The 14,571-nt window shown below is 37.3% G+C and overlaps 1 protein-coding gene across 1 annotated transcript in view; it reads right to left on the minus strand.

The window, feature by feature from the left end:
• LOC106058393 (GTP-binding protein RAD-like) overlaps positions 1–14,571 on the minus strand; it is a 174,228-nt gene that overhangs the window by 2,890 nt on the left and 156,767 nt on the right. The window contains exon 6 of the mRNA XM_056036632.1: positions 2,521–2,603. Within this exon, the coding sequence (XP_055892607.1) occupies positions 2,521–2,603 (83 nt within the window). The remainder of the gene's footprint in view (positions 1–2,520; positions 2,604–14,571) is intronic.

The following is a 14,571-nucleotide window of genomic DNA, read 5'->3' on the forward strand; positions in this document are numbered from 1 at the left end:
TTGTGGATAACAAGTACGGGTTTAACTAATTGGTCGTTTCATCTTCAGGTCAAAACAATTTATTTGTATTTCATTAACTAATAATAACATGAATCACCGAAGAGGTCCCTGTGTACAATGAAACAGCATTCTGTTCTTTTACATAGACATTTTTCTCTATAGTAGACTTGGTAGATTAATGTGATGTTATTATCACCTCTTATTAGTCATCCTGGTTGATAGACAAATGTATTATGATGGCTTTATTATTTTTACGATGTAACATATAATTTAGTTACTTCATTGTATATGAATTTATAGTCATATTTTTTTGGAAAAGAATAATAAATTTCACTAAAAAAAATTAGTTCATTTGTTAATGCTTTTATTTTTAAATAATCCCTATTTAGATAATGGATCTCATTCCCCAATCGTAAATAAACACATTTAGCCACGTCATAATATTGATAAAACAAAGAAAAATACGTATCACGTGACAGCCGTTATGGATTACACAATTTGTATAGAAGATATAGAAAATCACGTGGCTTAAATGTTGTTTGTTTACGATTGGTGAATGAGATTCAATATGTTAACTAAAAGCCTATTGTGTTAATTGCTCATCCTATCTCTTTGTTAGTAACAATTGACGGCATTTTGTTTTTACTTTGCTTTAACAGGGTTTAATTTTCTGTATATCTATTTTATTTTTCTACACATTTGTTTATCGCTGCAGAAGTAAATGGTTTATGTTTAGGCGCCTAGCACCCTTGGCACGCCACTATTTAGGTCAACAACCTAAATTAGATAGTCGACAATCCAAAAAAAAATGTTTTTCTTCATCTCGACCAGTTAGAAAATTCTAGAGCCAAGACCAAGAGGTAGAACTCTTTTACTTGTGAGATACATATTGAATTAAACGAGCAACGAGCAGTTAACTAAACAAAAAGTTCTAGTGTAAGGCTAGACATATATAGGCAAGTGAAGACATGCAAACTCAATCCGGAAATGTTAATTGCATTATGGAACTATATATATTTTTAGTTGTTGTTTTTTTCGAACAAGATACGGGCCAGTGCTAGGTCATTTGTTCACTTCAAGTGGTCACATTTTGTTACACCAATAGAAATAGTTTCTAGAAAGTCTGGGTCAGTGTGCGAGGGAGTAGGAGAAAGGAGTGCAGCTGCTTTCCAACAAATGGATTATTTGGAACAGAAGAGCGACTATTGTAGTTTTGTTATTCAATTAAGTTTTCCCAGCAGACGACCAGAGTTATTTATAAGGGATCAAAGAAGTTTAGAGATCTTGCTAAAGTTGTTGAGGGTTTTTTTTTATGAAAATCGTCTGCCCAGTTTGTGTAGTCCCAGTGTTTACAGAGTATTCTCTGTTTTCAAATCTCCCGCAATTTTCTTTTCTTCTTGAGAAATAAAAGCTTTTAACAAGATCATTAGTGTGGAACTGTAGCACAGAAGAAAGAACATAGCTGGAGCCCCTTGAAATATTAACCTTTGAGACGCTGAAACAAAGATTTATTGCTGTACAAACGACTGTATAGAAAATACAATAAACATGCCAGACCAAATCAAACAAAGGACATCTGGGCCTCGATAGAGAACAACATCGGACAGATAAGTTCACTGAAGCCTATTTTGTGCTAATTGTTTGTCTTTTTTGTGTGTTTGTTTTGTAGCTGATGAAGGCCTCGTGGCCCAAACGTCCTTTGTTTAACTTGGTCCGGCATGTTTATTGTATTTTCTTTCGAGACGCTGGCAAAACTCCACAAGACAGCCATCACTTGGACTCCCCGAGGAAAAAAGAAGAGGAGAGGAGTTTAGAAATACGTGGAGTCTCGATTTGCAAAAGGATGGGCAAGAAGTCGCCCAGAGACGCCTGGTGGAAGTTAGTTGGTCGCCTTTTCCCCCAGGCAGAGATGATGAGATGAGTATGTATTTTACCTTTCTGAATCATACAATGCTTTATTATTATACCAAGGAGTTGCTTCGCAAATTATCATAGTACAATCTTGTGTGTTTGTCTGTAGGTATGTTGGTTTTATTTCGCATGTCAATTTATAAAATCTGTGTCACTATATCTGTTGGCTACATTCAGTCATGTGACTTTCGGCTCATCTCGTAAAGCATTTCTGTCTATTAACTCAATGCTCACGAATCGATGCAGCATCTGTGAACTTATTCCACAAAAATTGAGGTCAATGGATAATCACGCACTATTCTCATGTGAATTAATGAAGAACCAATCAGATATTGAGGTCGGGTCAAAAGTCCCTGAAGTCAGTTCTAGAAAGGACAGAAAGAATAAAACTTGAGTAAGAAAATTCTAGGTTCTGGATTAAAAATTATTAATAGAAGAAGATTTGTGCAGTCTTCTCTCTCTCTCTCTCTCTCTCTCTCTCTCTCTCTCTCTCTCTCAATGATATGATCTCGTTATCTTTCCTTTTTCTTTTCCCTCTCTATTTCGCTTTCTTTTGTTCTTTTTTTGTCTTTTTCTTAAGACAGCAGGGGAAACAAACCAGAAACTTACCAGGCTTTCAATAGGAGTGGAAAATTCTAAGGCAGTCTCCAGGCCGTCTAACAAGACAGACACATGAAGCTCTCGGTCACCTTCTGAAATAAAGATAACAGACACAGGCTTAATAGACATTTAAAGAATAATATAAACCTATATATCCTCTTCTAGGCTTGGTGTTTAAAGCTCGATAGTTAGTTTCAAATTTTCTGGCAGACAATCTAATGCTTATCTCCCCTAAACTAAGTTCATTTTCTATATAAAATAAAAATAATTAATTATGACTAATTGATTAGCTAATTGATTAATTTTTTTTTTTAAATTGATTCGTGTGCTGTCATCGGCAATAAATAATTGTGCAAAGTTTAAACCTGATCCGAGAATGGGAAATGGGAGAAAGAACGTGTACAAGATCTCAGACAGCTTGAGACATAGTGAGTTGATATAAGCTTTGTAGAATGGACAAAATTAAAAGAGGGATTCCCTATCATTACATAGTATAGCCTGTTTTTAATGAGGGGTATTGGAAAGAGGAAATGAAATCTTATTATAAACTTGTATTTTTCTTCTGTTTCACATAATCTATAATGAGGCTCTATTTGGGAATATTGAGTCTAGTTCTAAAAATGTGGCCCTTGAATAGTTTATTTAAAAAACAGAAAATGGAAATGAAAAAAATGCTGAACCCAAAGAGAAGACAACCTAACGACACTGCTATTGTGCTGAGATGAAAAGGCTTGTCTCCCTTATTCTCTGGCGGAGGAATGATGTCCTTGAGAGGCTCAATAATGGATCTAATGCATAGAGGTTAGAAGTTTGGTTGTGTGTTTGTTGGCGTGTTGCCAAGTGTGTTTGTGTGTAGATTGAGTGTGAAGAGTTTTTATTGTGAGCAGTTCGATTTGTTTTTCTTATCTTTGTTTCACATTATGGCTTAGAAATACCGTTTTCAAAAAGACAATACCACTTTATACAATATATAGAGCGATTGTTATTTGTTTATCTGAATAGTTAATGAATGTTGGATCTGAAAACAATGGAACATTGTTCTACCCTGCCTTCCCCTTCCGAAACGAGAAAGAATCCAGTTTTAAGCTAATGTATAGATGAAATACACTGTATGATACTCCAATGAAAGGGCCTTTAGAAGTCGATGATTACAATTTTCCTGAACTTTAATTTATCAAACTCTTGAATCAATAATACCTTACATTCGGGATTTCTCAAGCGCGGTAGTCTTTTCAATAACACCCCGAAAGTCATTTCAAAACCGATTTTGGATCTAGATCTAGACCACGTTCTCTAGATAATTTTTTTTTTTTTTTTTTTTTTTTAAATTATAACGGTCAAACTAGAGTTTACCCAGTGTGACCACAGAGAGTATTTTTTTATTCAGCGACATAATCAATTGTTGACTTTCTCGGAAATTTGCAAGAGCCGTTTTTGAGATCCGTGTCAAGTTCCCAGAAAGTTGTGATTAGAATAGAGGTATTGTAAAAATGTATGTACGTTTCTGATGCGGACTGGCTATATGCGCATTCGGGCAAACACCGGTGGGCCGGTACCCAAAGAGCCAGCGGAAGGACCGCACGGATGCCACTATGACATATATTAAATTATTAAAGGTTTTATAATATTCTCTTATAATGGGCCGCTCTGAACGTTGTGTTTAAAGAAATCTTTTAGAGACTCTACAGTACAATACTAATTACTCTAACACATTTTCCAAAATAATGTAATAGCCTACATCCGTAGACAGTGCTTCTAATATACTTCATACTTTTCGGACCTAAATAGTTAAAAAGCAACATAATGCCTATATTTCTTGTTCTGATGTAGAGCATGCGTACGGTTATCGATGCATTACCTAACTTAACGTAATGATTTGAAGGACAGGTAGACCTAGCACTGGATGCCCATCAAATGATATTGTTATAACCCTATTCGCGACGCAAAAGGGTTAACTGTGTGTGATCAGCTGACGTAGGTGACACAGGCCAGTAATACAGTTTAGCGTGCTATATTGAAAGGCAAGGGACAGTACTGGCATGAAATTTGCACGTGAATAGCGCACGTGTTATGGTCATCTAATCATAAGCCTGCGCAGACCAGAGACACAGTGTGTAAGAAAAGAGCAGTTCAAGACCGGAGAGCGTTGAGACCGGGACTGTTAGTCAGCCATGAAGTCGGTCCTGGTGCAGTCCTCCAGTGAAACGTACGAGTCCAGGAAGAGACAGTAGAGTTTATGAGTTTAGTAGAGTGATATACAGTCTAACGTTGTAGTAGTTGATGTACTGCCAATTGTGTCATATTAGCAGTTTTATTTGACCCTTATTAAAGTACCAGATTATTTGGAGCCTTGTTGTCAAGTTCTTGATGTGTTTTTATGTTGTTGTGTGTTTAGCAGTGTTTACAGAAGGCCTGAGTAGGAGAGAGAATCGTAACAATATACAAGGTGTGGCTCGGATTTTATAGAAATTCCCTGGCTGATTTCGACATCTAGTCCGCCCCAGGATGGAACTATTTATTTAGATAGTTTTTAGGGTTTTTTTACGTTCAGTTTTTTGTTTTGTTTTTTTTTGGCTTATGTTACGCCTGCTGGCATGACAATCAGAGTGCATTCCCTTGGCTGAAATGCCGAGAGACTTTGGCGTAGAGTGCCGTAGAGAGTTTCCAGCACTATATGAATGACGTCATAAAGACACCGGGGATGTATGGACTGTGACAGAGGGCCCGCCCAGACGAGCAGAGGCTCTTTTAGAATGACATATTTCGTATGGCTCTGTCAAACTAAAAAAAAAAAACTGTGCTCGCACCAAACGACCCCTCTTCTTTCTCCTTCCAGTGTATCGGACAATAAAATTATCTAAAATCATAATTGACATTTATCGATCTTAAGAGACAGGAGTTCAGCTGATCTCTATTACTTATGACAATCAAAATATTTGCGCATGTTTTTTTTTATTTCTATTTTTATTTTTTGATAGAGAAAGGGAAGTAATGCTATTTGAATATTTATAACAAAGAAATCAACTTAAAACAATAAATATATGCACAGAATTTATGATCTTGACCAATTAGGCGTCTAATTACACCAAAACGAAAAAAACAGCAACAACAAAATCAAAACATTTTTGCAACAACAAAAGCTTAAAGCATTTTTTTTTTATAAATTTGATCTCCCTATAAAACAGGGGTTCTCAACCTGTGGGTCACGACCCCCTTGGTTATCGAATTACAATTTGCTTGGGGTAGCCTAAGACCATCAAAAATATGAATTTATATATGCTAATCCTGACTCTATTCCAACTTTTTAAATTTCACACTTTACAAAGTTTTTCCATTGGAATTTAATTTTGTTGTTGTTATTGCTGATATTGAAGAATAGACAACTAAGTAAGAGTGATCTCTAACATATTAATTGTCGCAGCATACATACTTTTGTTTTACTAGTTTAAACTTTAAGCATAGCGCAACGATGCGGAACCGTAGTTATTATTTGTATGGTAACGTCGTGACGAAAGTGAAGAGATTATAGCTAGTAACAGGTTCTCGTTGAAATAGTCCATGGTATTGAAATGAAATACTCTCATCAGGGAAGAACCCATGGAAATTAAACATTAAAAACAGAAAATATTACGTTGATTTCATAGTCTTATACATACTATATCTAGACTGGACATGGAGATTTTTTAACATTACAAAAAATGTCGTGAAATTTTTTTAGAAGATTGGATCAAGGCGTTGTTTTGTAAAGTAGTTACAAGAAGTAAAGTTGTTGTTTTTTCAAACCTAACCTACGTAACATATAATTTAATTTTTTAGATCTAGATCTCAACGTGACAGATTGACAGACAGAAGACGCACAAGTTAAAGTAGATTATCGCAGTAGTGATCAATATCATGGGGGAGGGAAAGAGAGAGAGAGATAGAGAGAAGTGAGAGATACAAAGAAAGAGAGATAAAGAGAGGGGGAGAAAATTGCTCAATAAACAAAATATATTTTTTGCTAATGGAGATAATGAGTCAATTATGCTAATTGGTATAATGTTGATTAATGAAATAAATTTGGTTCTTACGCACTAAAAAATCATTCTTTAAAACTTCAAAACGTTTCTTAGATGTTTCAAACTATTATGCACAAACATATCTACCTCAACGAGAAAAGCAATTTTAACATTTATACATTTCAGCAATAACAATTTTGTTGTTTACTAATTGTTCCACAATTTTCCAGTTACCTCTTTAAAGTTTAAAGGTAGCACAGAAAGTAAATATCATGATCATCATTTCAATTCGCTCAGTTAGATTTATATTTGCTTTATTATTTAAAGGCAGTCGCTGTCCAATCACGTCACAGCTTTACTTCCTTTTGGTTGTTTCATTTCCTGTTCCCTTTGATGTTCTTTTATTCAAGAAATATTTCTCCAGACTTTCTTGGTAGACACACACACACAAAAAGACCTAGAGAGTGGCCATGTCCACCCCACCGCGTACTCTACTCTAACAGGTGTCTTGCAACAATGCCATAAAATAGATGGGAATAGAATTGTTAAGTCTTTCGAGCAGAGCCAGATTTAAGGGAGGGCAGGCGAGCTACTGCCCTAGAAACTTCACAAGAAAAAGAAAAAAATGCATATTTCGACGGGTCAATAACTTTACGTCCTTTTATGATATCTTATTGTTCGCATTTTACCAACAACACTTTAAATTTTACAGTTGGCTGCACCGTCGCTGTTAAAAGTGTCAGCTTCTAGTGTGGTCGTAATATACAACAGTAGCTCCGCAATCACTACACTGCGTAAAAATGTTACATTTTATGTTACTCAAATATGCCTTTTTAATCCATTTATTTTCTCTTGCCTTTAAATATTAATATATAAGGCTCCTTCGGTCTCGGAAGACAATCGATACGCCCACTGATTTTGGTGAGACGCGGCAGAATCTGGTGTGGCTTGTCAAGCCAATTCTAGAGCGGCAGAATTTTGCCACAGTTCGTGCATGTGTATGCATCTATTTTAGGGCTAGCTGATAGGGCAGCTTTCTTTTTTTTTCCCCGCTTGATTAAGACTTTTAGATATTACTATTTTATTAATAAATGGATTTTGTAAGCTTTTAAAAAACATTGTTGGGGCCTCCACAAAAGTTTGTCCCCAGGGCCTCCACATAGTTAAATTCGGCCCTGCTTGTGGGAGTGAGACCTACTTCACGATTGACATCGTCCCGATAGAAGAAGAAAGAATTACCCTGCATTGGCCTTCACCTTATTTGAAATAATTGAAACGTTAGCAAAGCAAGGATCCAAGGTGGAGGTCACAAGGTGCCTCTGATCAGCGGGTGTCTTTCAGCAAAGTGAAAAAAGATACACCCATCCCACACTACAACCAGCTATGGTTTGAAGAGGACCCCCCCCCCCGAACTTATAGTCACCTTACCAGGTCATAGAAAACAATGCTTGCATTGTGGGCTGGACTAGCATGGTCCAATCAGTGCCCCACCCGAAAGGCCGCCCCGTATCCAACTGGGACCCACAAGGAGAGGATCGATCCTCTAAGTTATGCAACGGAGAAAATTCCAAAGAGAAAAAAATAGAGAAACAGCTGTAGAGGGATGGTTTCACTGCGATAAATAGAGGCACGACATGGCCTACATTGTGCCGATATGCCAAAAAAAAAATCAAATAGAGGTAAAATAAAGGCGACTCTAAAGGGTCCTCAAGGAAGAGCACGAAAGTGGTAATGGATGTGGCTTATGTGGCTACTACATCGGATGTGGCTGATTTGGCCACTACATAGGATGAGGCTGATGTGGCTACTACATCGGATGTGGCTGGGTGGGCACCTGAAATTAGTTGGGGAAAAGTAAAGGCGGTTGGTCGTTGTGCTGGCCACATGGCACCCATGTTACCCTTGGACCACAGAGGATATGACCTTTACATTATCTGCCCTATAGATCACAAGGTCTGAAAGAGGAACCTTACTTAAAGTTTAATTAAGTCCCAAAATAAATCTAATTGTTTTAATCCAGCCACATTGTCCTCGTGTTTGTGTGTTTTGTCTTCTTCTAGCCATGACAAGGCCCATAAACAAACAAAAAAAAAGCCAATCAACTAGTTTTTATTACTTCCCCTTGTTTCGTCGTTTGGAGAATGAAACGCCAGGCTCACTTTTTCTTTTATTTACATCAATTAAACTTTGATTATTTTTTTGTTCAACTGATGGATGGAGCTTGTTCCCAGATGTGGCATGCTTTCAAATTGACACATGCAAGGGTATCAAAAATAGAAACTAATCTTTGTGTTTAGCCCATACAGGTGGACTTCCATTGCCACGTAATAAAGACATAAATAAACAACATAATAATCAAGGAACAAACATGAATATGATTGCTTTCCAGAAGCCCAAAATAGACCTGCATGTAACTGACGTCAGGACATGACTTTCTAGATGTATATTTGAGAGTTCTTGTATTCTCCAAACTCTGATTTGTAACTCTATGGTGCGCACCGACATCTGTTTCGGCTAAAGGTGCACTGCTAGGAGCTAGCCTAGAGATGAATGTTGACATTCAAGAAGATGTCTTAGAGCTTACAAAGAGGCTGTGCTCGAGGCAGACATTGTTACTTTCTGTTTGTGATGTCCTCTTGTGAATAAACATCTGTATACAGTTGAGCTGTCTCCCTTTAGTTATTACAGTATGTTATTAAAAGTAGCACCGCTAGTCGCCTTGTGGCATTTGTATCTTGCTATAACCGCTCAGGGTTGACCTTGAGGCTCAATGCCCCTTTCGATCTGATATACGAGATTTTAAACAACAGTGAAGACTACGATCTACAAAAAAGGGAAAGGGAGGGGGGGGGATGAGGGCTTAAAAGATTACTAACAGAAATATTTAGGTGAAGAGGGGTACCAGATGGCTGAAAGTCCTTCAATGAGGCCAGTGTCTGGTTGTTCTAATTGAAAGACCCCCACCCCTCAGGAAATGTTGCCACATAGAGACGACTGTTGTCATGACAACTAGTGGGGACACTTTTGAATAGGAACACGGTAAGAGCTAGGAGGAACAGTGGTCAACAACTGGACGATATTGTTTGATCAGAATACTTGAACTGAACACAAGTTGGCAGAGGGTCGCTGGCTATCTCCCTCCGCTGTGAGGTAAAACACATCTGACAAGTCATGAGTAAAACTGTTAGGGTCGATGTCTCCAGGGCAATAGAACTAGGCAATTTGTCACTTCGGGCCAACATATAGACAAGCTTGAATATTTTATAACCTTTTTTTTTTATAACAAACTCTAAATAATGTGTGCTTCTGTATTCGGTTTCCAATCAGTGGCGTAGCTAGGGTGGGGGGAGGAGGGGGAGAATTGGAAAATCCCCCCGGGCCCCCACTTGGGGGGGGGGGGCAAATTAGTGTTTTTTTACATAAAAAATAAATAATTCGCAAAATGCAGGGGCCCCCCAAAGAGATCAAGCCCCCAAACGATGGAAAATTCCTAGCTACGCCCCTGTGAAAACCTTCTTTCTTTGATAAGAGTCAAAAGTTACACACGAGACGCTTTCATGTATCTTTCACAAACACTTTTAACATTTCAAGATTTAAATCTAAGACACTAATACCAGCAATTCTTACGTGTATCTAGAAAAAAATATCTTTTACAAATTTAGTTTATTGCCCCCCCCCCCCCCCACTAGGAACTTGGGAGAGGCAGACAGAGAAAGCGATGGGAAGACAACATCAAGTGAATGAAATTCTATCCAAGGCAAAGGACCGAGAGAAATGGAGAAAGACGGTTAACAGATCTAGTGTGGTGCCCCAACAGTTTAACAGGTGAATGTGAAGGAAGTGTTGACAGTGTTGATTGTTTATTTATTATAGATGACAGGAATAGTTCCTAATGCTTTATATATATACTAGGAGGAGAACAAAGTTTGGTCAATCATTTGTATATTTGCATTGTATTTCAGTGTAATTGGGTGGTGACTACTTCACAGTCTTTTAGCTGATATATCATACAACCTCATCGTCCCAGCGTATGCTACAATTTGTATAGGTGTGGAAATAAAAAGAATAAATTGAATGTTTTATATAGCGCTACTTTCATGCTCATGGAGCGCTATGGTGCAATCTCGTGCGTGGACCAGTGGGAGTATTTGAGAGAGGGTTTTCCTTGCTGCCTTTGGGCGCTCTGTAAACACAACTCTACTCGAGTAGGGTGTCGAACCTCAGACCCCCTTCATATGTAGCCATGCCGAGCCGAGATACCGATGGTGTGGCACCTCGAAGGTTTGTGCTTCCCACAAATAAGAGTAATTCTTTTTAAGAAGTAAAATAAATCACGAAAAAGGTTGAACACAAACTTTTAATAAAAAAATATATACTTTATTTCGATAATAGATTACTAGGTATATATATATATATATATTTATTTTACATAAATCTATAAATGTATTAATTGAATGATCCCTTTGTATGCGTTTTGAAATAGAATCTTGATTCATACTTAAATTCATAACTTTTCATTTCTAAACTCCCTTTCATTCTCAGCTATTCTATTTAAAGACCTGAACGTTCGGAAGCCAATATGTAAGTAGACTTTCTGTTTACACTTCTCTTGAGACATTGGCTTGTACATCACCTGACATTCATTATTTTATCAATGTAAACTGATTCATTTAATGCAGAGTATTTTGTCTCTATATAGACACTGTAAGCGCCAGGATGAATCACTGGCTTGGTTTTCTTGAGTCAGGACAGAATCTGGTTGACGAAACAAGCAAATTCTTGACCGACAAAGTTTGCTAAAATTCTAGCTTGTGAATATTCCTGTTTTAGGATTATCTGTCATTATATAAATTTAGCATTGTTTTCATTATAATTAAAGAATCCACTAAACCTGTTCACAAAATGAAGTTAAATCAATTATTGAAATGCCCATTTTGGACATCCCTCTGTTACCTATTTATACAGATTCTTATCTTATAAAATACAGACGTTACTTCAAAAAAAAAAGATGATTACGTCCTATGCTTGTCACTAGATCAATGTAGTCATTAATGTAATCAATGACTTAAAATCTGCCAAGTCGTTGGTTTTCCTGGCTAATTCAGACAACCCATTCCATGCTCTAATAGCACTAGGGAAGATAGACCACTTGTACAAGTTTGTCCTAGCATATGAAACAATAAATTTTTGTGACGTGACACTAGAATCACCACAGCGCGACAAGAGCACACAACACCAGTGTGACACAAGGCCACAAACACCTCCCTACTAAACAAATTATTTGTGATTAATCCCATGATTGTTTCGACAGCCACTACAGCTGACTGGAGGCTGCAGAAAGTGCACTTTTAAAAAGATAAAAACTCTGTCGATTCGTTTTGGCAGTTGACCGCGCTATCACTCAGCCACCTTAAAAAAAAAAAAGTGTGAAAAATACAAAGAGCCGTGTTGTACAACAGAAGTGGTCCTGTAACCCATACCAGATGTTGATCACGCCTCTACCAGCTCGGAATGGTAGAACGGGGAAATTGGTCAGAGATTAAGAAGAAAGGGGAAGTTACTCTGTGAACGAAAAATGAAAAAGTCATTGACGAAGAAAATACCAAGCTTCATAGTCACTAACCGAGAAGTTTCAATTGGATTTTGACACTTTTAACAAACACTTCCATAAATATTTTTTAAAAAAAATCGGTCTCAAAGGTCTCGGCTTGAAATTAGCATGTGAAATGTCTGACACTAAGTGTTTGAAATATTTAACAATTCTCTCCCCTGTCTACCGCCTGGAACGTAATGAAAACCGGATGTGACGTAAAATAAAGGTTTCAGAATAATTGCTTTGCCAATACTATCTCTTTATTCATCTTCACTAGTAGTTTTATTTCTAAGAACTTTAAAACAAAACATGTTCTAAAAGAAATCGGTGAGTGAGTTTTATATTCTGGATGGCTTTTTATTTTTATTTTTATTTTTTGTGCGAATGTGATCATGTGATTGATAGTTCAGGTATCGCTGGGCTGGAGGGGTCACTATTTGGGGATTCTTTTTTGTTCAGATTGACTTGGTTCCCTGGGGAACGAAAATCTGGTTATGAACTAGGAGAGAAGGAACCATTAAAGAGTGATCAATGGTTGGCAGGTTGGCAATCTCTTTCTGTAAGAGTGATCAATGGTTGGCAATCTCTTTCTGTAAGAGTGATCAATGGTTGGCAATCTCTTTCTCTAAGAGTGATCAATGGTTGGCAATCTCTTTCTCTAAGAGTGATCAATGGTTGGCAATCTCTTTCTCTAAGAGTGATCAATGGTTGGCAATCTCTTTCTCTAAGAGTGATCAATGGTTGTCAATCTTTTTCTCTAAGAGTGATCAATGGTTGGCAATCTCTTTCTCTAAGAGTGATCAATGGTTGGCAATCTCTTTCTCTAAGAGTGATCAATGGTTGGCAATCTCTTTCTCTAAGAGTGATCAATGGTTGGCAATCTCTTTCTCTAAGAGTGATCAATGGTTGGCAATCTCTTTCTCTAAGAGTGATCAATGGTTGGCAATCTCTTTCTCTAAGAGTGATCAATGGTTGGCAATCTCTTTCTGTAGCTCTTTCTTGCTTCATTTTGTACTATCTTTTTCTCTCTCTTTCTTTCTCTCTCTCTCTCTCTCTCATTCTCTCCCTCTATGTTTCTGAACCTCATTCTATTTTTTCTCTCGTTCTTTTTCTCTTTACTTCTTAATAGACCAGTCCATTTTTCTCTCTCTCTCTCTCTCTTTCTTTCTTTGTTTTGCTTTCTCTGTCTCCTGTTCTTTCTGTCTTTTGTTGTTTCTCTGTCTCTTGTTCTTTCTCTGTCTCTTGTTCTTTCTCTGTCTCTTGTCCTTACTCTGTCTCTTGTCCTTTCACTGTCTCTTGTTCTTTCTCTGTCTCTTGTTCTTTCCCTGTCTCTTGTTCTTTCTCTGTCTCTTGTCCTTACTCTGTCTCTTGTCCTTTCACTGTCTCTTGTCCTTACTCTGTCTCTTGTCCTTTCACTGTCTCTTGTTCTTTCTCTGTCTCTTGTTCTTTCACTGTCTCTTGTTCTTTCTCTGTCTCTTGTTCTTTCTCTCTCTCTTGTTCTTTCTCTGTCTCCTGTTCTTTCTGTCTTTTGTTGTTTCTCCACTCTTGTTCTTTCTCTGTCTCTTGTTCTTTCTCTGTCTCTTGTCCTTACTCTGTCTCTTGTCCTTTCACTGTCTCTTGTTCTTTCTCTGTCTCTTGTCCTTTCACTGTCTCTTGTTTTTTCTCTGTCTCTTGTTCTTTCCCTGTCTCTTGTTCTTTCTCTGTCTCTTGTTCTTTCTCTCACTTTCTTTTTTTTGTTTTTCTTTCTGTAGCCTTCTCTTTATATCTATCTTCCTCTCTCTCTCTCTCTCTCCCCTCTAGCTGCTTTTCCCTCTCACTCTCTCTCTCTCTCTCTATTTCTTTCTCTAGCAATCTTTTTTTCTCTTTTTCTTTCTAACTTTCTAGTTCTTGTCTCACCCTCCACATTTTGATTTTCTCTCTATCTCGCAGTTTCTCTCTCTCTTTCTCTCTTTCTTTATCTCTCTCTCTCACTCTTTCTTTATCTCTCTCACTTTTTCTTTATCTCTCTTACTCTTTCTTTATATCTCTCTCTCTCACTCTTTCTTTATCTCTCTCTCTAACTCTTTCTTTATCTCTCTCTCTAACTCTTTCTTTATCTCTCTCTCTCACTCTTTCTTTATCTCTCTCACTCTTTCTTTATATATCTCTCTCTCACTCTTTCTTTATCTCTCTCTCTCACTCTTTCTTTATCTCTCTCACTCTTTCTTTATCTCTCTCTCTCTCACTCTTTTTTATCTCTCTCTCTCTTTCTTTATCTCTCTCTCTCTCTCACTCTTTCTTTATCTCTCTCTCTCTCACTCTTTCTTTATCTCTCTCTCTCTTTCTTTATCTCTCTCTCTCTCTCACTCTTTCTTTATCTCTCTCTCTCTCACTCTTTCTTTATCTCTCTCTCATACTCTCTGATACCCAAAACAATAGAACAAGAGTCTCTTTAAATCAAATACATTTAGCGTGGACTTCTTCATTAGA

The sequence above is a fragment of the Biomphalaria glabrata genome, chromosome 7, assembly GCF_947242115.1.
Source record: "Biomphalaria glabrata chromosome 7, xgBioGlab47.1, whole genome shotgun sequence".
NCBI lineage: Eukaryota > Metazoa > Mollusca > Gastropoda > Planorbidae > Biomphalaria > Biomphalaria glabrata.